This window comes from Bombina bombina, chromosome 1 (assembly GCF_027579735.1).
Source record: "Bombina bombina isolate aBomBom1 chromosome 1, aBomBom1.pri, whole genome shotgun sequence".
Lineage (NCBI taxonomy): Eukaryota > Metazoa > Chordata > Amphibia > Anura > Bombinatoridae > Bombina > Bombina bombina.
Window position 1 is genome coordinate 594,080,787 of NC_069499.1, and position 24,036 is coordinate 594,104,822.

Sequence of the window (24,036 nt, forward strand, 5' to 3'; positions counted from 1 at the left end):
AAGGTATGGGAATTGAAAGCCTAGTGCTTAGTCATAGAGGTTTCTCTGACTCAGTGATTAATACTATGTTAGAGGCTCGTAAATCTGTTTCTAGAAAGATTATCGAGTTTGGAAGACTTATTTTCATAGTGTTCTTTTCATAAATTTGCTTGGCATTTTTTCAGAATTCCTAGAATTGTTTTCTATTTCTTCAGGATGGTTTGGATAAGGTTTTGTCTGCAAGTTCCTTGTAGGGACAAATCTTTGCTTTTTCTGTCTTATTTCACAGAAAGATTGCTAAGCTTCCTGATATTCACTGTTTTTAACAGGCTTTGGTTTGTATCAAGCCTGTCATTAAATCAATCTCTCCTCCTTGGAGTCTTAATTTGGTTTTGTGGGCTTTACAGGCTCCTCCATTTGAGCCTACTTTCTTGGAAAGTGTTGTTCCTTTTGGCCATCTCTTCTGCTAGAAGAGTTTCTGAATTATCTACTCTTTATTGTGAATCTCCTTTCTGATTTTTCATCAGGATAAGGCGGTTTTGCGGACTTCATTTAAATTCTTTCCTAAGGTTGTGATTTCTAACAACATTAATAGAGAATTTGTTGTCCCTTCCTTGTGTCCTAATCCTAAGAATTCTTTGGAGAAATCCTTCCATTCTTTGGATGTGGTAAGAGCTTTGAAATATTATGTTGAAGCTACTAAAGATTTCAGGAAGACTTCTAGTCTATTTGTTATCTTTTCTGGTTCTAGGAAAGGTCAGAGGGCTTCTGACGTTTCCTTGGCTTCGTGGTTAAGCTTTGGTTTCATTCAGCTTACTTGGGGTCGGGTCAAGCCCCGTCTCAGAGAATTACAGCTCATTCTACTAGATTGGTCTCCACTTTGTGGGCTTTTAAGTATGAAGCTTAAGTTGATCAGATTTGCAAAGCAGCAACTTGGTCTTCTTTGCATACATTTACTAAAATCTACCATTTTTGATGTATTTGCTTCTTCGGAAGAAGTTTTTGGTAGAAAAGTTCTTCAGGCAGCTGTTTCAGTTTGATTCTTCTGCTTATGTTTTAAGTTTTTTCTTTTCATTTAATGAGATTTAACTTATATTTTGGGTTGTGGATTATTTTTTCAGCGAGAAATGGCTGTTTTTATTTTTATCCCTCCCTCTCTAGTGACTCTTGCGTGGAGTTCCACATCTTGGGTATTGCTATCCCATACGTCACTAGCTCATGGACTCTTGCCAATTACATGAAAGAAAACATAATTTATGTAAGAACTTACCTGATAAATTCATTTCTTTCATATTGGCAAGGTTGTGTTGTGTGTTGGTTATGATTTTTTGTATAAAGCACAATTATTTCCAAATTTCTTTGTTGATGCTTTTTACTCCTTTCTTTATCACCCCACTTCTTGGCTATTCGTTAAACTGAATTGTGGGTGTGGTGAGGGGTGTATTTATAGACATTTTCCCATACGTCACTAACTCTTGCCAATATGAAAGAAATGAATTTATCAGGTAAGTTCTTACATAAATTATGTTTTCTTCCTCAAGATAAAAAGAATAAGCAGAAAGGACGTCAGTTATTTTTGTTCCTTTCTAACTTTCGAGGTAAACCCTCCTCTCTCTCCTCCAACCAAGATCAAACCTAGTCTTCCTGGAAACCTAACCAGTCTTAGAATAAGGGGAATCGGACTAAGAAGCCCACAGCTGACTCTAAGTCCGCATGAAGGGTCGGCCCCCGATCCGGGAGCGGGTCTAGTAGGGTGCAGACTTTCCTTTTTCGCACAAGTTTTGGATACGAGATGAGCAGGATCCATGGGCGGTGGACATTGTATCCCAGGGGTACAGAATAGATTTCAAGACCTTTCCTCCCAGAGGAAGGTTTCTTCTTTCCAGTTTATCTGTAGACCAGACAAAAAGAGAGGCGTTCTTACGTTGTGTCAAGGACCTTGCCTCTCTTGGGGTTATAGTTCCTGTTCCTCCACAGGAACAGGGTCTGGAATTTACTCAAATCTGTTCTTTGTTCCCATAAAGGAGGGACCGTTCAGACCAATTTTAGACCTAGAGTGCCTAAACAAGTTCCTCAGGGTTCCATTCTTCACGATGCAGACTATTCGCTCCATTGTTCCCTTTGTTCAAGTTGGTCAATTCATGACAGCCATAGACCTAAAGGATTCGGTACCTTCATGCTCCCATACATAGGGATCATCACAAGTTTCTGAGGTTCGCCATCCTAGACAATCTCTTTCAATTTGTGGCTCTTCCATTTGGCCTTGCCACAGGCCCCAGAAGTTTCTAAAAGGTTCTGGGAGCCCTTTTGGCAGTTATCCGGTCTCGGGGCATTGCAGTGGCACCTTATTTGGACGACATTCTGGTTCAGGTCCTGTCTTTTCAACAAGCAAAATCTTAAACGGAGATCTTGTTGTCTTTTCTTCGCTCCCACGGATGGAAGGTGAATCTAGAAAATAGTTCTCTGACTCCAGCTACAAGAGTACTATTTTTAGAGACCATAATAGACTCTTCTATGATGATCTTTTACTCTTAAAGTTAAAGATCCTTAACTCTTGTCTAGCCCTTCAGGCCTCTCCTCGACCATCAGTGGCCCAATGTATGGAGATGATTGGCCTGATGGTGGCTTCTATGGACATCATTCCATGTACTCGGTTCCATCTCAAACCTCTGCAGTTATGCATGCTAAAACAGTGGAACAGGGACTATGCAAATCTATTTCCACTAATAGATCTGGATCAGGCAACAAGAGACTCTCCTGTGGTGGCTTTCTCAGGACCATCTTTCCCAGGGAACTTGCTTTCGCAGGCCCACTTGGTTGATTGTAACAACGGATGCCAGCCTTCTGGGTTGGGGAGCAGTCTGGGGCTCATTGAAGGCGCAGGGCCTATGGACTCGGGAGGAGTCGGCTCTGCCCATAAACATTCTAGAGCTGAGAGCGATCTTCAATGCTCTGCTGGCCTGGCCTCAGCTTTAGCCCGGTTTATCAGGTTTCAATCGGACAACATAACCTCGGTGGGGTACATCAACCACCAGGGGGGGAACTCGGAGTTCCTTGGCTATGATAGAAGTGGTCCGAATTATTCAGTGGGTGGAGACCCACAACTGCTGTCTTTCTTTGATCCACATCCCAGGAGAGGACAATTGGGAAGCGGATTTTCTAAGCAGACAGACTTTTCACATCGGGGAGTGGGAACTTCATCTGGAGGTGTTTTCCAGTTTCACACTCAAATGGGGGCAGCCAGAACTGGACCTCATGGCTTCTTGACAGAATGCCAAGCTCCTGAGATATGGCTCGAGGTGAAGGGATCCGCAGGCAGTTCTGATAGATGCTCTGGCCGTTCCTTGGAGTTTTAGTCTAGCATACTTATTCCCTCCGTTCGCTCTCCTTCCAAGAGTCATTGCACGGATCCAGCAGGAAAGGGCGTCTGTAATCCTCATGGCCTCGCAGTATCTGGTATGCAAACCTAGTGGAAATGTCATCCTTTCCACCTTGGAGACTTTAATTCTCGTTTCTCTGAAGCTGACTGCTTGGAGATTGAACGCTTAATTTTATCTAAGCGTGGGTTTTCTGAGTCGGTCATTGAGACCTTGATCCAGGTTTGTAAGCCTGTGACTCATAGGATCTACCATAAGATCTAACGTAAATACTTGTATTGGTGTGAATCCAAGGGTTACTCTTAGAGTAGTGTCAGGATTCCTAGGATTTTGTCCTTTCTCCAGGAAGGTCTGGATAAGGGTTTGTCGGCAAGTACTCTGAAGGGTCAGATTTGGGCATTGTCTATTTTGTTACATAAGCGCTTGGCGGATGTGCCTGATGTGCAATCATTTTGTCAGGCCTTGGTCAGAATCCGGCCTGTGTTTAAATCAGTTACTCCTCCTTGGAGTCTTAATCTTGTTCCTAAAGTTTTCTTAGATAATAAGTTATTATCTTGGAAAGTTTATTTCTTGTTGCTATTTCTTCTGCTCAAAGAGTTTCTGAACTCTGGGCACTTCAGTGCATTTCTCCATATCTTATCTTTCATTCTGATAAGGTGGTTCTACGTACTAAGTTTGGTTTCCTGCCCAAGGTTGTTTCGGTCAAGAATATTAATCAGGAAATCGGTATTCCTTCCTTGTGTCCTAACCCTTCTCATAAGGAACGTTTGTTGCAGAGACTGCTGAGCAGCAACCTCCTGAGAAAATCACAGCTCATTCCACAAGGGCTATTTCTTCTTCCTGGGTTTTCAAAAATGAAGCTTCTGTGGAACAGATTTGCAAGGCTGCAACTTGGTCATCTTTGCACACTTTTTCCAAATTTTATAAATTTGATACTTTTGCCTCTGCTAAGGCTTCCTTTGGGAGAAAGGTTCTTCAAGCTGTGGGGCCTTCTGTTTAGGTTACCTCTCTTGTCCCTCCCTTATCATCTGTGTCCTCTAGCTTGGGTATTGATTCCCAACAGTAATTATGATGCTCTGTGGACTCACTGTGTCATTAGAAAGTGTTACAGAAGCATTAGTTATTTTGTTGTGAAGAAACTTATTTCCCAGCAGCAATGCCTGAACCAGCCAAGCCAGCGCCTAAGAAGGGCTCCAAGAAAACTGTAACAAGTATCATTTCATAAAGGGTTAACTCTGTTCAGTTTTGAGAAAACTATTTTCTGAGGCAGGTTTCCTAGCATATTGTGTACTGTAATTAAGTTTGTGATAAGCATTCACTGCTAGGTGATAAGAAGGACTCAATTGTTTTCTTGTGTGTACTTGTTATCTGCGGTGGCCTGTCCAAGGGCTTTGTCTAAATGTGTGATGGGGGATTTTATGCTTCCCCCCCTGGGAGTGCCCTGTGTGCATGTAACCTAAATAAAAAGCAGGCTGGGCATCCCAGTCCTCAGTTCTTGGTTGTCCCTCAATCGCAGCGTTGACTCGTTTTGTGGGCAGAAGGGTATCCTAGCTGTACTACAGCTAAGGGGGATTATTCTACATTTGCGAGACTCATATAGAATACTATGGAGAGCAGTTTCTCCCCTCTTCAGCAATAGGAATCCAGGCTACTAAGCGGTCCATCTCTCAGCGAGACTAAGGGTAACCGTAACATTTGGCGGCAGCGGTGGGATTTTTCCTGGATTTCCTAGGAGAGGTACAGAACGGATGGAGAGCGCTTACGAAAAATTGAAGCGTACAACCCTAAAGGATTTACTTGAAAGCAGAGGGGGGTACGCCAGCAACCGGCCGAGGAGAGAGCTGATCGCAGAATTGACCGAACTGGATCAGAGCTTCACAATGGCGGAAACACCGACCACGATTAGTGACGAAAAAACCAGGATTGTTCGGGAGAGGCTCTCACTGTACGGGCCGAACCCCTCCATGGAATTGGTACAGCAGTTGATGGCGGAAGCGGACAAGGATATACGAGAGACTCGAGCCCACGAACTCAACCTAGCGAACGCACACCGCAATGCTGAAGCCCCGCAGGTAATCATCCCTGTCGAAAATGCTGGGAGGCCCAAGATACCCTATGCGGCATTTCGACCCTTCCTAGAGAGCGAGACAGGGATTGATGAATATTTGGCGGACTTCGAAAGGCAATGTGCCCTGCACCAGATTCCCAACAGGGAGTGGCCCACGATATTGTCTGGGAAACTATCCGGGCGAGCCCTGGAAGCCTTTCGTACTCTGGGTGCTGAGGAAGTGACACAGTATGAGCTAGTTAAGGAGACACTGTTGCAAAGGTACGCAGTAACTCCGGACGCGTATCGCCGACAGTTTCGGGGCACGAAAAAGAAGCCTAACGATACCCATATGGAATGGGCGCACCGAATGCGGAGAGCGGCAAATCACTGGATGAGCGGAAGTAAAGCGGTGACTGGTGAGGAAATTTTACAATTGTTTCTCTTAGAACATTTTTATAATGGCATGGAACAGCAAGGGAAGGAATGGCTGCGAGACAGGCGACCTTCTACCTTAGAAGAAGCAGCCAAATTGGCCGATGAACATTATGACTCCCGTCTTCACGAACCCAGAGAGGTTTACCGTGCACCCCCTCGTGCTGAATTCCGAGCCCCGGTGCCCGCAGGGCCCGCCCGAAACTCAGGACCACCCAATAACAGCTCTGAGCGTCCCAGACCGACTTGCCACCGATGCAAGCAACCAGGGCATTTCATGGCTAGCTGCCCCCTTAATACGCACCAGACACCCAGGAATTACAATTACCCCTCTGGGGCATATCGTCCGGCCCGGACCCTCTGTGTTAACCAAGAGGCCCCTATGGAGGAATATTTGGGGCCGCTTCACGAGGCGGACCCTGTATATGCTGCCTCAGATAACCGCCAGCACCATCGGCAGAAGGTATGGCTCGAGGGGCGATCTACCGAGGGATTGAGAGACACAGGGGCTACTATCACGCTGGTACAGAGTCATTTGGTGCCGGAGCACAAGCGATCTGGACAGACTGTGGCCGTTAGAGTGGCGGGGGGGGATGTGTACAAAATTCCAACAGCTAAAGTGCATCTTGATTGGGGAGCGGGAAAGGGGGCTGTGAACGTGGGCATAATGGATAATTTACCTGCCGAAGTACTACTGGGCAATGATTTGGGCCCCATGACTTCTGCCTATGCTCCAGTATGCAACAACGAGGCGGACCCAGTGACTACACGGGCCCAAGCCCGGACGGAGCGAGAACTCTCACCAGTGCGGGAGACACAGGTAAGACCTACCCCGACCTTGCCTGACATGTTAGGCCCCATACCCTGGGACACCCCAGATGCTTTCGAGACAGAGTCTAAGACTGACCCGACCTTACAAAAGTACCGGGAACGAGCAGAGACCGGAGGGGGCGGGGCAGATAATGAAACATTCTTATGGGAAAAAGGGAAACTATACCGCTGGACAGAGAAAAGGGGACAGCGTAGGCGACAGCTGGTAGTGCCCCACAAATACCGTCAAGAAATCCTCAAGATAGGCCACGACATCCCCTTAGCAGGCCACCTAGCTGTAACCCGTACCCTACACCGCATTACTCACACGTTCTTTTGGCCAGGGGTACACGCTGACGTTAGAACTTACTGTAACACCTGCGATGTGTGTCAACGAGTAGGAAGGCGAGGCGATCACCCTAAAGCCCATCTAGTAAATATGCCCATTGTAGAGGAACCCTTCAGCCGGGTTGCTATTGACCTAGTGGGACCACTGGCTACCCCTAGTCCCTCCGGTAAGCGCTACATTCTTACCGTAGTGGACTACGCTACCAGGTACCCAGAGGCTGTCGCCCTATCCAACATACAAGCGGATACGGTAGCGAATGCACTAGTACAGGTGTTCTCCCGGGTAGGATTTCCAAAAGAAATCCTATCCGACCGAGGCACCCAATTTACGGCTGAATTGACCCAACAACTCTGGCAGGTTTGCAAAATTAAGTCCCTCCTGAGCTCCCCATACCACCCCCAGACGAACGGGCTGTGTGAGAGGTTCAATGGGACCCTCAAGCAAATGCTCAAGACGTTCACTCAGGAATACCGAGACTGGGAACGCTTCCTGCCGCACCTCCTTTTTGCTTATCGGGAGGTGCCCCAGGAAACGACAGGGTTCTCTCCCTTCGAGTTGCTCTACGGAAGAAAGGTACGGGGACCCCTAAACCTGATCCGGGAGCACTGGGAGGGAGAGATGGAGACTGACGGTGTCCCCATTGTGCCATACGTGCTGGAACTCAGGGACCGAATGGAGCAATTAGCCAAATCCGTGCGGGCTAATCTCCAGTCGGCCCAGAGAAGACAGAAAGTATGGTACGATCGGGGGGCCCGAAAGAGAATCTTTACCATAGGACAAAAGGTGTTAGTACTTAAGCCGGTGAAGACAGACAAATTGCAGGCGTCCTGGCAGGGCCCCTACCAGATCGTAGAGAAAAGGGGAGACACCACTTATGTGATAGCTAGCTGCCACGACAACAATCTTAGAAAGACATTCCATGTAAACATGCTCAAGGAATATTTTGAGCGACCAGAGAACGTGACGGCCGTATGTTGTTCCCCTCAGGAAGGCCCCGACAGTCTACCCATTCCAGACCTATTAGAAAAGAGTCTCCCCACAGGTATAGTGGCTCAGGTTCAGATAGGAGACCGACTTAGCCCCACTGAAAGGGAGCAGCTCAACCAACTCCTACAGTCCAAACACCTCACCTTCTCCCCGAAGCCAGGGTACACTACTTTAACCACCCACCAGGTAGATACTCCGGGACAAGCTCCCTTGCGCCAGGCTCCGTACCGAATCCCCGAAGCAGTTAGGATAGGAATGAAGAAGGAGATCGATGAGATGCTCCAACTCAGGGTAATTGAGCCCTCCGATAGTCCCTGGGCCTCCCCAGTTGTCTTGGTGCCCAAGAAAGATGGGACCACCCGGTTCTGCGTAGACTATCGGAGGCTCAATGAAAAGACCGTGACGGACGCTTACCCTATGCCCAGGGTAGACGAGCTACTCGATCGTATAGCCAGGGGAAATTACCTGACCACTATTGACCTCTGCAAAGGTTACTGGCAGATTCCCCTGGCCCCGGAGGCTATCCCCAAGTCGGCATTCGTCACCCCATTCGGCTTATATCAGTTTAGGGTAATGCCGTTTGGGATGAAGAATGCCCCAGCTACATTCCAGCGCTTGGTGGATAGGCTCCTGGATGGCTTCCAGAGTTTTGCTTGCGCCTACCTGGACGACATAGCGATCCACAGTGAGTCATGGGAGGACCACTTAGCTCACATAGGAATGGTTCTGGATCAGATCCGGGCTGCTGGCCTGACTCTGAAGCCAGAAAAATGCCACTTTGGGATGGCCGAGGTACAGTACCTGGGTCACCGGGTGGGGTGTGGAAAGCAGCGACCAGAGCCGGCCAAGATAGAAGCTGTCGCCAATTGGCCCACCCCCATCACTAAGACTCAGGTCCTAGCCTTCCTGGGCACGGCAGGGTACTATAGACGGTTCGTACCAGACTACAGCACACTTGCCAAACCCCTGACTGACTTGACCAAGAAGAACTTACCTCGACAGGTCCTGTGGTCTCCCCACTGTGAAACGGCTTTCCAGGCTCTCAAAAATGCTCTAATTAACGCTCCTGTCTTGGCGGCTCCAGCCCTTAACAAACGTTTTATCGTCCATACAGATGCTTCCATGTTCGGGCTGGGAGCCGTCCTCAGCCAAGTAGGCGAAGATGGAGGGGAGCATCCAGTTGCCTACATCAGCCGGAAGCTCCTGCCCCGCGAAGTCAGCTATGCAGCGGTCGAAAAGGAGTGTTTGGCTTTGGTGTGGGCATTAAAGAAATTGACTCCCTATTTATATGGGCAGGAGTTCACTCTGGTCACCGACCATAACCCGTTGGTGTGGCTGAACCGGGTCTCTGGAGATAATGGCAGGCTATTACGTTGGAGTTTATCGTTGCAACCCTTCAATTTCACCATTACTTACAGACCTGGGAAACAGAATGGCAACGCCGACGGGTTGTCCAGACAAACCGACCTCAGCCCTGCATAACCAGCGGTCTGGACAGCCTTAGTCTGCCCCGAAAAGGGGTCAGACCGTGTCTGCCAGAGTGTTCCACAGAAAGGGAGCACTGTTACAGAAGCATTAGTTATTTTGTTGTGAAGAAATTTATTTCCCAGCAGCAATGCCTGAACCAGCCAAGCCAGCGCCTAAGAAGGGCTCCAAGAAAACTGTAACAAGTATCATTTCATAAAGGGTTAACTCTGTTCAGTTTTGAGAAAACTATTTTCTGAGGCAGGTTTCCTAGCATATTGTGTACTGTAATTAAGTTTGTGATAAGCATTCACTGCTAGGTGATAAGAAGGACTCAATTGTTTTCTTGTGTGTACTTGTTATCTGCGGTGGCCTGTCCAAGGGCTTTGTCTAAATGTGTGATGGGGGATTTTATGCTTCCCCCCCTGGGAGTGCCCTGTGTGCATGTAACCTAAATAAAAAGCAGGCTGGGCATCCCAGTCCTCAGTTCTTGGTTGTCCCTCAATCGCAGCGTTGACTCGTTTTGTGGGCAGAAGGGTATCCTAGCTGTACTACAGCTAAGGGGGATTATTCTACATTTGCGAGACTCATATAGAATACTATGGAGAGCAGTTTCTCCCCTCTTCAGCAATAGGAATCCAGGCTACTAAGCGGTCCATCTCTCAGCGAGACTAAGGGTAACCGTAACAGAAAGAAAACAAAATTTATGCTTACCTGATCAATTTATCGCTAGACACGGTGAGTCCACGGCGCGCCCTGTATTTTCAGGTAGTTTCTTTTTATATAAACCTCAGGCACCTCTGCACCTTGTGTTACTTCCTTTCTCTCCTTTCCCTTTGGTCGAATGACTGGGAGATTGTGGGTAGGGGGTGATATTTAACAGCTTTGCTGTGGTGCTCTTTGCCTCCTCCTGCTGACCAGGAGTGATATTCCCAACAGTAATTATGATGATCCGTGGACTCACCGTGTCAAGAAATAAATACATTTATCAGGTGAGCATATATTTCGTTTTTTTCCACTTGATGACTGTCTTCACTGTGTTCCATGGTATATCTGATGCCTTGGAAATTCTTTTGTACCCTTCTCCTTACTGATACCTTTAAACAATGAGATCCCTCTGATGCTTTGGAAGATCTCTGCGGACCATGGCTTTTGCTGTAGGATGCGACTAAGAAAATGTCAATAAAGACCTACTAGAACAGCTGAACTTTATTTGGGGTTAATCAGAGGCACTTTAAATGATGACAGGTGTGTACTGACTCATATTTAACATGATTTTGAATGTGACAGCTACATCCCCAGTTACAAGAGGGTATGCACACTTATGCAACCACATTATTTTTTTTGTTTTACTTACCTCCACCTAAAAGATTTCAGTTTGGTTTTCAATTGAGTTGTACAGTTTATAGGTCACATCAAAGGTGGAAAAAGTTCTGAAATGATTTATCTTTTTCGTGTGTGTGTGTATATATATATATATATATATATATATATATATATATATATAATTTTATAGTGATAACAATAAATGTGTTTATATGTTCTGAGTTTTGTAACCTAGAATTCCCTGAAATGATAACACTTTCTCCTTTTATTTTTCCTAATGTTTTCTAAATATTCCTTCAGTTTTTCTGGTCAATTCTCTCTAAAATATATATTTTTATTATATTTATTAAAAAAACAACAATTTTTTCTATTTTAGGGAGTCTTCCAATTTCACAGATGGGCTGCTTACTGATGTGATCTCAGATATCTTACGTCAAGTTGCAGGAGAAGAGCTGAGAGCAGAAGTGGAAAGAGTGAAGGCAGAGTTACGCAGAAAATCAGAGGAAGCCAAGTAAGTCAGTGTGCTGTGGAGGAAACAGCATAATGGGAAGCACATTGATCTCTTGGGGGTGACTTCTTTAAATGCTGGTCTAGCATGTTGGGGCGGGGATTTTCATGTGCAATTTTGTATGATTAGTGGGCACCATTCATATACCAGTTAATGATGTGATGTTGGTGATTTTGGACATGCTTTGTTGTGTTCTAGAGTGAAGCTGGAGAGGGAGCGGCTCCTGTCCATGCTTAGCCAGTCTCTATGCCAGGAGCTGATGAAAGAGGTCTTGAGTCAGAGCATCTATGATGTGACCAGTGCAGAACTGAGGTATGTAGAACGTGTAGATATAAATGATTCAGAAATATACATTTCTTTCATGTAATTGGCAAGAGTCCATGAGCTAGTGACGTATGGGATATACATTCCTACCAGGAGGGGCAAAGTTTCCCAAACCTCAAAATGCCTATAAATACACCCCCCACCACACCCACAATTCAGTTTTACAAGCTTTGCCTCCTGTGGAGGTGGTGAAGTAAGTTTGTTCTAGATTTCTACCTTGATATGCGCTTCTCAGCATGCTGAAGCCCGGTTCCTCTCAGAGTGCAGTGAATGACAGAGGGATGTGAAGGGAGTATTGCCTATTGAATGCTATGGTCATCCTATCGGGGATCTATTTCATAGGTTCTCTGTTATCGGTCGTAGAGATCTCTTCTCCTACCTCCCTTTTCAGATCGACGTTATACTCTTATATACCATTACCTCTACTGATTCTCGTTTCAGTACTGGTTTGGCTATCTACTATATGTAGATGAGTGTCGTTTGGTAAGTATGTCTTATTTTATTTATGACACTCTCAGCTATGGTTTGGCACTTTATATGTAAAGTTCTAAATATATGTTTTATACTTATATTTGCCATGATTCAGGTTAATCAGTATATTTCCTTCATTCAGACTGTCAGTTTCATTTTTTTGGAAATGCATATGAATAAAAAATTTTCTTACCTGAAAATTTTTCAAATTGAATTTTCTTTCTAAATTGCGTGCTTTTAGGCTCGCGGGTGCAAAAAATGCTAGAATTTATTGCGTCATTTTTGGCGCGAGACTTTTTTGGCGCGAAAATTACGTTTGTTGACGTTTATGACATCATTTCCGGCGTCGTTGACGCCAAGAGTTTTCACGTAGTTGCGTCATCTATGATGCTCATGTTTGTTGCAGTTTTTTTTACATTATTTAAGTCTCAGTTTCTTTTTGCTTCTGGTTCCTAGAGGCTAGTTCTGTTTGCATTTTTTCCCATTCCTGAAACTGTCATTTAAGGAATTTGATAATTTTGCTTTATATGTTGTTTTTTCTATTACATATTGCAAGATGTCGCAATCTGACCCTGTATCAGAATCTACTTCTGGAAAGCTGCTGCCTGATGTCGGTTCTACCAAAGCTAAGTGCATTTGTTGTAAACTTGTGGTAACTGTTCCTCCGGCTGTAGTTTGTGTTAGTTGTCATGATAAACTTTCAAAAGCTGATATTTCCATTAGTAGTAGTCCATTACCTGTTGTGGTTCCTTCAACATCTAATGTTCAAGATATTCCTGTTAATGTAAGAGAATTTGTTTCTAATTCTATTCAGAAGGCTCTGTCTGTTATACCATCTTCTAATAAACGTAAAAGGTCTTTTAAAACTTCTCATAAATCAGATGAATTTTTAAATGACCGCCAACATTCTGATTTATCTATCTCTGATGAGGATCTATCTGGTTCCGAAGATTCTGCCTCAGATATTGACACTGACAAATCTTCATATTTATTTAAGATGGAGTTTATTAGTTCTTTACTAAAAGAGGTGTCGATTGCATTAGATATGGAGGAGTCTAGTCCTCTTGATATTAAAACCAGTAAACGTTTAAATTCGGTTTTAAACCTCATGTAGTTATTCCAGAGGTTTTTCCAGTTCCTGATGCTATTTCAGATGTAATTTCTAGGGAATTGAATAGTTTGGGTACTTCATTTGAATCTTTTCTAAGGAAGGCTTATTTATGTTCAGGTAATCTTCTTAGACCTGCTATTTCTTTGGCTGATGTTGCTGCAGCTTCAACTTTTTGGTTGGAGACTTTAGCGCAACAAGTACCAGATCATAATGTGTATAGCAGTGTTAAGCTTCTTCAACATGCTAATAATTTCATTTGTGATGCCATTTTTGATGTCATTAGAATTGATGTCAGGTATATGTCTTTAGCTATTTTAGCTAGAAGAGCTTTATGGCTTAAATCTTGGAATGCTGATATGACTTCTAAGTCAACATTGTTATCTCTTTCTTTCCAAGGTAATAAATTATTTGGTTCTCAGTTGGATTCTATTATTTCAACTGTCGCTGGGGGGAAGGGAGCTTTTTTGCCTCAGGATAAAAAAATCTAAGGGTAAATTTAGGTCTGCTAACCGTTTTCGTTCCTTTCGTCAGAATAAGGAACAGAAGCCTGACCCTTTCCCTAAAGGAACGGTTTCCAATTGGAAGCCTTCTCCAGTCTGGAATAAATCCAAGCCTTTTAGAAAATCAAAACCAGCTCCCAAGTCCGCATGAAGGTGCGGCCCTCATTCCAGCACAGCTGGTAGGGGCAGATTACGATTTTTCAAAGATGTTTGGATCAGTTCAATTCAAAATCATTGGATTCAGAACATTGTTTCTCAAGGGTACAGAATAGGTTTCAAGGTAAGACCGCCTGTGAGAAGGTTCTTTCTATCACGCATTCCAATAAACCCAGTAAAGGCTCAGGGTTTTCTGAAATGTGTTTCAGACCTGGAGTCATCTGGGGTAATTGTGCCAGTTCCATATCTGGAACGGGGTCTGGGGTTTTATTCGAATCTGTTCATTGTACCAAAGAAAGAGAATTCTTTCAGACCAGTTCTGGATCTAAAAATTTTGAATCGTTACGTAAGGATACCAACATTCAAAATGGTGACTATAAGGACTATTCTTCCTTTTGTTCAGCAAGGGCATTATATGTCCCCAATAGACTTACAGGATGGAGAAATAAGCAATATATAGAGGCGCCAATAGTGCAGATCAATAGTACCTTGTAAGTGTTTATATCCAATTATATACACAGGGTACTCGCATGTATATAAGGCAATCTGTTATGCCTATAGGGACAGGCTGGATTTCAACAGCAATCCAGCTGGCTGATCCATACGATGAAAAAAGGCAGTGAATTGGTGTATATGATACACACCCTAGATGTAGCGTAGCAGTGAACCATACATAGCACTCCGAGTGAATAAAGATAAAAACATATTTATTTAAAAGTATACAAATTTGACACTCATCTCAGTGCCAGAACAAGTGTGGCCAATAGAGAAACAGTGCAACGCGTTTCTCAGATGAACTGTTTCCTCAGGCATGTTTCTCATCAGTATTTAACATCCTTATATAGGGCTACGCTACTACAAACACCTAAACCCCACCCTTGCAATATTGACAACAAGGACCAATCACAGACCTTCATTTGGACAGCACCCACCCTGCTGCAATAGTATCAAATAATACTCTACTAAAAACATTATTGTAAACTATATGTGTTGAGCTGTTCAATAGTTTCTCTAGTTATTTATGTGTAAATTGATATGTGGTGCATATTGCATTGTTCTTATAGTAAAATAACTAAAATTATCCTAACTCGTAAATACTACCACCTAATTGGCTGTTATGGCTGTCTATCAATAGTTCTAAAATTGGCCGTCCATACTGCTATCTAATTTGCCAATACTGCCGTCAATCAACTGTTATACGCGGCAAAAGACACAACTAGATTCTATATCAAATCCGTAGCTGAGTATGCCACCAATGGGATCCCCGCGATCAGACAACACCTCTTTCTATATTTATACTCGTTTGCGTATTGGCCATCCCGGTGTAAACAAAAGATCCCATTGGTCCTCATATTGAGAGACAAAGAATGCCGTCCCCGCAAGCCGAAAAGGAACACAAGAAGTGTAAACATTCCCGGCACTTGTGAGTGCGATGAGCTTTCTCACCTGTAATCGTGTTGCCATTCGGCTCGCAATGACACAGATTCCACACGCCTCACTAGATTGTCTAGAATCGCCATTGATGCTAACGCATACTCTTACCAACAATGAACCTGCGGTTATCTCTAAAAAGAATAATAAATGTAAATACACGACAATCACTATCCATATATCCATATAAAATTCATATAAGTGTATCCATTGGTCTTATATTCTATAAACAGACATACCATAATCCTTGAACATATAGAGTCGACCTCTATTTAAATATCTATTAGATGTTAACCTTAATGTGGTAGTGACGGCATGAGAGAACACCCATAATAATAATACTATTGATGGCCAATATTATTCTAAAAAATCCCCTATATAAAGTGATTCTAATATTAATTAAATATGTGTGTATAGATAAATATTTTGAGGTATTTTTCAAAGTAAAATAATCTAACTGGTGTGATTTCTTATATACAAACCTCAAAAATCAGGAGGTTCCACCAAGGAACCATAAGTGTATATGTATGTGTGTGTGTATATATATATATATATATATATATATATATATATATATATATATATATATATATAAATGTGAAGGACTAGTGTATAAACTATCAATAACATATTCTAAAAAGGTCCAGTGAAAGAACATGTACACAAATCCCAATTAATGTATGGAATTATTAGAATTACATTAATTGGGATTTGTGGACATGTTCTTTCACTGGACCTTTTTAGAATATGTTATTGATTGTACACCAGAGTTTGGTGACATCCCCCTGCTGCTAAATCCTTTCCCCACATTTATCGGAATTATGACATTCACTTAGGAATTTTATACACATATGCATTTTATATTAATTTTTATACACTTGGTAATATTATGGAGATCACTTTAGCCACTTGCCCATATATCAACTATTAGATTTAATAGCATATTACCACATCCCGTGATTGGGTCACGGTTTATCACTTTATAACTAGAAGAGTTTATACACTAGTCCTTCACATTTATATATATATATATATGTATAGCTGGACTGCTGATAAAATCCAGCCTGCTTCTACTGGCATAATTGATTGCCACCTATACATGTGAGTACCCTGTGTTAGCCACATTACAGTTCCACTTTGAACCATCATTGATCTGCACCATTGGCGCCTCTTCCTTGTGCTTTTATATCAACAGACTTACAGGATGCATATCTTCATATTCCAATTCATCCAGATCACTATCAGTTCCTGAGATTCTCTTTTGTAGACAAACATTACCAGTTTGTTGCTCTTCCTTTTGGCCTAGCAACAGCTCCAAGGATCTTCTCAAAGGTTCTCTATGCCCTTCTCTCTGTAATCAGAGAGCGGGGTATTGCGGTGTTTCCTTATTTGGACGATATCTTGGTACTTGCTCAGTCTTTACATTCTGCAGAATCTCACACGAATCAACTCGTGTTGTTTCTTCAAAAACATGGTTGGAGGATCAATTTACCAAAAAGTTCCTTGATTCCTCAGACAAGGGTAACCTTTTTTGGATTCCAAATAGATTCAGTATCCATGACTTTGTCTCTAACAGACAAAAGACGTCTGAAATTGGTTTCAGCTTGTTGGAACCTTCAGTCTCGGTCATTCCCTTCAGTAGCTATGTGCATGGAAGTTTTAGGTCTCATGACTGCAGCATCGGACGCGATCCCCTTTGCTTGTTTTCACATGAGACCTCTTCAGCTTTGTATGCTGAACCTTTGGTTCCGGGGTTATACAAAGATATCACAATTGATATCCTTAAATCCCAATACTTGACTATCTCTGACTTGGTGGTTAAATTACCACCGTTTAGTTCAAGGGGCCTCTTTTGTTCGTCCAACCTGGACTGTGATTTCAACATATGCGAGTCTTTCAGGTTGGGGAGCTGTCTGGGGATCTCTGACAGCGCAGGGGCTTTGGAAATCTCAAGAGGCGAGATTACCAATCAATATTTTGGAACTCCGTGCGATTTTCAGAGCTCTTCAGTTCTGGCCTCTTCTGAAGAGAGAATCGTTTATTTGTTTTCAGACAGACAATGTCACAACCGTGGCATATGTCAATCCTCAAGGTGGGACTCACAGTCCTCAGGCTATGAAAGAAGTATCTCGGATACTTGCATGGGCGGAATCCAGCTCCTGTCTAATCTCTGCGGTTCATATCCCAGGTATAGACAATTGGGAAGTGGATTATCTCAGTCGTCAGACTTTACATCCCAGAGGTGTTTTTTCAGATTGTTCAGATGTGGGGGCTTCCAGAAATAGATCTGATGGCTTCTCATCTAAACAGGAAACTTCCCAGGTATCTGTTCAGATCCAGGGATCCTCAGGCGGAAGCAGTGGATGCGTTAACACTTCCTTGGAATTATCAACCTGCTTATATCTTTCCGCCTCTAGTTCTTCTTCCAAGAGTGATTTCCAAAGTCATAATGGAACGTTCGTTTGTTCTGCTGGTGGCTCCAGCATGGCCACACAGGTTTTGGTATGCGGATCTTGTTCGGATGTCCAGTTGCCAACCTTGGCCACTTCCGTTAAGGTCAGACCACCTATGTCGAGATCCGTTTTTCCATCAGGATCTCAAATCATTAAATTTGAAGGTATGGAGATTGAACGCTTAGTGCTTAGTCATAGAGGTTTCTCTGACTCAGTGATCAATACTAAGTTGCAGGCTCGTAAATCTGTGTCTAGAAAGATTTATTACCGAGTTTGGAAGACTTACATTTCATGGTGTTCTTCTCATAAATTCTCTTGGCATTCTTTTAGAATTCCTAGAATTTTAATAGTTTCTTCAGGATGGTTTGGATAAGGGTTTGTCCGCAAGTTCCTTGAAAGGACAAATCTCTGCTCTTTCTGTTTTGTTTCACAGAAAAATTGCTATTCTTCCTGACATTTGTTGTTTTGTACAGGCTTTGGTTAGTATCAAGCCTGTCATTAAGTCAATCTCTCCTCCTTGGAGTCTTAATTTGGTTTTGAGAGCTTTACAGGTTCCTCCGCCTATGCATTCTCTGGATATTAAGTTACTTTCTTGGAAAGTATTGTTTCTTTTGGCTATCTCTTCTGCTAGAAGAGTTTCTGAATTATCTGCTCTTTCTTGTGAATCTCCTTTTCTGATTTTTCATCAGGATAAGGCGGTTTTGCGGACTTCATTTAAATTTTTACCTAAGGTTGTGAATTCCAACAACATTAGTAGAGAAATTGTTGTCCCTTCGTTGTGTCCTAATCCTAAGAATTCTTTGGAAAGATCTTTGCATTCTTTGGATGTGGTAAGAGCTTTGAAATATTATGTTGAAGCTACTAAAGATTTCAGAAAGACTTCTTGTCTATTTGTTATCTTTTCTGGTCCTAAGAACGGTCAGAAAGCTTCTGCTATTTCTTTGGCTTCTTGGTTAAAACTTTTGATTCATCATGCTTATGTGGAGTCGGGTAAATCCCTGCCTCAGAGGATTACGGCTCAGTCTACTAGGTCAGTTTCTATTTCCTGGGCTTTTAAGAATGAAGCTTCTGTTGATCAGATTTGCAAAGCAGTAACTTGGTCTTCTTTGCATACTTTTACTAAATTCTACCATTTTGATGTTTTCTCTTCTTCAGAAGCAGTTTTTGGTAGAAAAGTTCTTCAGGCAACTGTTTCAGTTTGATTCTTCTGCTTATAATTTCAGTTTTTTCCATTATAAGAATAAAACGTTTTGATTTGGGTTGTGGATTCTTTTTTTCAGCGGAATTGGCTGTTTTCATTTTTATCCCTCCCTCTCTAGTGACTCTTGCGTTGAGTTCCACATCTTGGGTATTTGCTATCCCACACGTCACTAGCTCATGGACTCTTGCCAATTACATGAAAGAAAACATAATTTATGTAAGAACTTACCTGATAAATTCATTTCTTCTGTTATGTGTGATCAGTCCACGGGTCATCATTACTTCTGGGATATAACTCCTCCCCAACAGGAAATGCAAGAGGATTCACCCAGCAGAGCTGCATATAGCTCCTCCCCTCTACGTCACTCCCAGTCATTCTCTTGCACCCAACAACTAGATAGGATGTGTGAGAGGACTATGGTGATTATACTTAGTTTTTATAACTTCAATCAAAAGTTTGTTATTTTACAATAGCACCGGAGCGTGTTATTGCCTCTCTGGCAGAGTTTGAAGAAGAATCTACCAGAGTTTTTACTATGATTTTAACCGGAGTAGTTAAGATCATATTGCTGTTTCTCGGCCATCTGAGGGAGGTAAAAGCTTCAGATCAGGGGACAGCGGGCAGATGAATCTGCATTGAGGTATGTAGCAGTTTTTATTTTCTGAATGGAATTGATGAGAAAATCCTGCCATACCGTTATAATGACATGTATGTATACTCTACACTTCAGTATTCTGGGGATGGTATTTCACCGGAATTACTCTGTTAAAAGTACATTAAACCTTTTAATAGGTATTTATTATGTTAAACGTTTTTGCTGGAATGTAGAATCGTTTGCATTTTCTGAGGTACTGAGTGAATAAATATTTGGGCATTATTTTTCCACTTGGCAGTTGCTTGTTTTAATTGTGACAGTTTCGTTTCTCTCTCACTGCTGTGTGTGAGGGGGAGGGGCCGTTTTTGGCGCTCTTTGCTACGCATCAAAAAATTCCAGTCAGTTACTCTTGTATTTCCTGCATGATCCGGTTCATCTCTAACAGAACTCAGGGGCCTACGGCCACACCACCCTGAATGCGCCCGATCTCGTCTGATCTCGGAAGCTAAGCAGGGTCGGGCCTGGTTAGTACTTGGGTCTTCAAACTTCTTTGGAGGGAGGTAGATTCTCTCAGCAGAGCTGTGAGACTTATATATTGACTGTGATTAAAAACGTTGCTCTGTAATTTTTATGTTTCAAATTTAATTATTGTTACTTTACTAATGGGAACAAACCTTTGCTAAAAGTTGTGTTGTTTTTAAGGATTGATGCTATAACTGTCTTTCAGTTCATTATTTCAACTGTCATTTAATCGTTTAGTGCTTCTTTGAGGCACAGTACGTTTTTGTTAAATAAGATTGTAACCAAGTTGCAAGTTTATTGCTAGTGTGTTAAACATGTCTGATTCAGAGGAAGATATCTGTGTCATTTGTTCCAATGCCAAGGTGGAGCCCAATAGAAATTTATGTACTAACTGTATTGATGCTACTTTAAATAAAAGCCAATCTGTACAAATTGAACAAATTTCACCAAACAGCGAGGGGAGAGTTATGCCGACTAACTCGCCTCACGTGTCAGTACCTGCATCTCCCGCCCGGGAGGTGCGTGATATTATGGCGCCTAGTACATCTGGGCGGCCATTACAGATAACATTACAAGATATGGCTACTGTTATGACTGAAGTTTTGGCTAAATTACCAGAACTAAGAGGCAAGCGTGATCACTCTGGGGTGAGAACAGAGTGCGCTGATAATACTAGGGCCATGTCTGATACTGCGTCACAGCTTGCAGAACATGAGGACGGAGAGCTTCATTCTGTGGGTGATGGTTCTGATCCAAACAGATTGGATTCAGATATTTCAAATTTTAAATTTAAATTGGAGAACCTCCGTGTATTACTAGGGGAGGTTTTAGCGGCTCTTAATGATTGTAACACTGTTGCAATACCAGAAAAATTGTGTAGGTTGGATAAATACTTTGCGGTACCGGCGAGTACTGACGTTTTTCCTATACCTAAGAGACTAACTGAAATTGTTACTAAGGAGTGGGATAGACCCGGTGTGCCGTTCTCACCCCCTCCAATATTTAGAAAGATGTTTCCAATAGACGCCACCACACGGGACTTATGGCAAACGGTCCCTAAGGTGGAGGGAGCAGTTTCTACTTTAGCTAAGCGTACCACTATCCCGGTGGAGGATAGCTGTGCTTTTTCAGATCCAATGGATAAAAAATTAGAGGGTTACCTTAAGAAAATGTTTGTTCAACAAGGTTTTATATTGCAACCCCTTGCATGCATCGCGCCGATTACGGCTGCGGCAGCATTTTGGATTGAGTCTCTGGAAGAGAACCTTAGTTCAGCTACGCTGGACGACATTACGGACAGGCTTAGAGTCCTTAAACTAGCTAATTCATTCATTTCGGAGGCCGTAGTACATTTAACCAAACTTACGGCTAAGAACTCAGGATTCGCCATTCAGGCACGTAGGGCGCTGTGGCTAAAATCCTGGTCAGCTGATGTAACTTCTAAGTCCAAATTACTTAATATACCTTTCAAGGGGCAAACTTTATTTGGGCCCGGTTTGAAAGAAATTATCGCTGACATTACAGGAGGTAAGGGCCACGCCCTGCCTCAAGACAAAGCCAAAGCTAAGGCTAGACAGTCTAATTTTCGTCCCTTTCGGAATTTCAAAGCAGGAGCAGCATCAACTTCCACTGCACCAAAACAGGAAGGAGCTGTTGCTCGTTACAGACAAGGCTGGAAACCTAACCAGTCCTGGAACAAGGGCAAGCAGGCCAGGAAACCTGCTGCTGCCCCAAAGACAGCATGAACCGAGGGCCCCCGATCCGGGACCGGATCTAGTGGGGGGCAGACTCTCTCTCTTCGCCCAGGCTTGGGCAAGAGATGTTCAGGATCCCTGGGCGCTAGAGATCATATCTCAGGGATACCTTCTAGACTTCAAATTCTCTCCCCCAAGAGGGAGATTTCATCTGTCAAGGTTGTCAACAAACCTGATAAAGAAAGAAGCGTTTCTACGCTGTGTACAAGATCTGTTATTAATGGGAGTGATCCATCCGGTTCCGCGGTCGGAACAAGGACAAGGGTTTTACTCAAACCTGTTTGTGGTTCCCAAAAAAGAGGGAACTTTCAGGCCAATCTTGGATTTAAAGATCCTAAACAAATTCCTAAGAGTTCCATCGTTCAAAATGGAAACTATTCGGACAATCTTACCCATGATCCAAAAGGGTCAGTACATGACCACAGTGGATTTAAAGGATGCTTACCTTCACATACCGATTCACAAAGATCATTACCGGTATCTAAGGTTTGCCTTCTTAGACAGGCATTACCAGTTTGTAGCTCTTCCATTCGGATTGGCTACGGCTCCAAGAATCTTCACAAAGGTTCTGGGTGCCCTTCTGGCGGTACTAAGACCGCGAGGAATTTCGGTAGCTCCGTACCTAGACGACATTCTGATACAAGCTTCAAGCTTTCAAACTGCCAAGTCTCATACAGAGTTAGTTCTGGCATTTCTAAGGTCGCATGGATGGAAAGTGAACGAAAAGAAGAGTTCTCTTTTTCCTCTCACAAGAGTTCCATTCTTGGGGACTCTTATAGATTCTGTAGAAATGAAGATTTATCTGACAGAAGACAGATTAACAAAGCTTCTAAATGCATGCCGTGTCCTTCATTCCATTCAACTCCCGTCAGTAGCTCAATGCATGGAGGTGATCGGCTTAATGGTAGCAGCAATGGACATAGTACCCTTTGCACGTCTACATCTCAGACCGCTGCAATTGTGCATGCTGAGTCAGTGGAATGGGGATTACTCAGACTTGTCCCCTACTCTGAATCTGGATCAAGAGACCAGAAACTCTCTTCTATGGTGGCTTTCTCGGCCACATCTGTCCAGGGGGATGCCATTCAGCAGGCCGGACTGGACAATTGTAACAACAGACGCCAGCCTATTAGGTTGGGGCGCTGTCTGGAATTCTCTGAAGGCTCAGGGACAATGGAATCAGGAGGAAAGTCTCCTGCCAATAAACATTCTGGAATTAAGAGCAGTTCTCCATGCCCTTCTGGCTTGGCCCCAGTTAAAAACTCGGGGGTTCATCAGGTTTCAGTCGGACAACATCACGACTGTAGCTTACATCAACCATCAAGGAGGGACAAGAAGCTCCCTAGCAATGATGGAAGTATCAAAGATAATTCGCTGGGCAGAGTCTCACTCTTGCCACCTGTCAGCAATCCACATCCCGGGAGTGGAGAACTGGGAGGCGGATTTCTTGAGTCGCCAGACTTTTCATCCGGGGGAGTGGGAACTTCATCCGGAGGTCTTTGCCCAAATACTTCGACGTTGGGGCAAACCAGAGATAGATCTCATGGCGTCTCGCCAGAACGCCAAACTTCCTCGCTACGGGTCCAGATCCAGGGATCCGGGAGCGGTTCTGATAGATGCCTTGACAGCACCTTGGAACTTCGGAATGGCTTATGTGTTTCCACCCTTCCCGCTGCTTCCTCGATTGATTGCCAAAATCAAACAGGAGAGAGCATCAGTGATTTTAATAGCGCCTGCATGGCCACGCAGGACTTGGTATGCAGATCTAGTGGACATGTCATCCTGTCCGCCTTGGTCTCTACCTCTAAGACAGGACCTTCTGATACAGGGTCCATTCAAACATCAAAATCTAACTTCTCTGAAGCTGACTGCTTGGAAATTGAACGCTTGATTTTATCAAAACGTGGTTTTTCTGAGTCGGTTATTGATACCCTGATACAGGCTAGGAAACCTGTTACCAGAAGGATTTACCATAAGATATGGCGTAAATACCTATACTGGTGCGAATCCAAAGGTTACTCCTGGAGTAAGGTTAGAATTCCTAGGATATTGTCCTTTCTACAAGAAGGTTTAGAAAAGGGTTTATCGGCTAGCTCATTAAAGGGACAGATCTCAGCTCTGTCCATCTTGTTACACAGGCGTCTGTCAGAAAATCCAGACGTCCAGGCCTTTTGTCAGGCTTTAGCTAGGATCAAGCCTGTGTTTAAAACTGTTGCTCCGCCATGGAGTTTAAACT

General features: G+C 43.3%; 1 protein-coding gene across 2 annotated transcripts in view; it reads left to right on the forward strand.

Annotated features, from left to right (window-relative positions):
* The window catches only part of MCM3AP (minichromosome maintenance complex component 3 associated protein), a 338,223-nt gene that overhangs the window by 165,216 nt on the left and 148,971 nt on the right, over nt 1–24,036 (forward strand). For both annotated transcript variants that reach the window (XM_053698891.1, XM_053698892.1), the window contains exons 15-16: nt 11,151–11,285; nt 11,481–11,594. In XM_053698891.1, the coding sequence (XP_053554866.1) occupies nt 11,151–11,285; nt 11,481–11,594 (249 nt within the window). The remainder of the gene's footprint in view (nt 1–11,150; nt 11,286–11,480; nt 11,595–24,036) is intronic.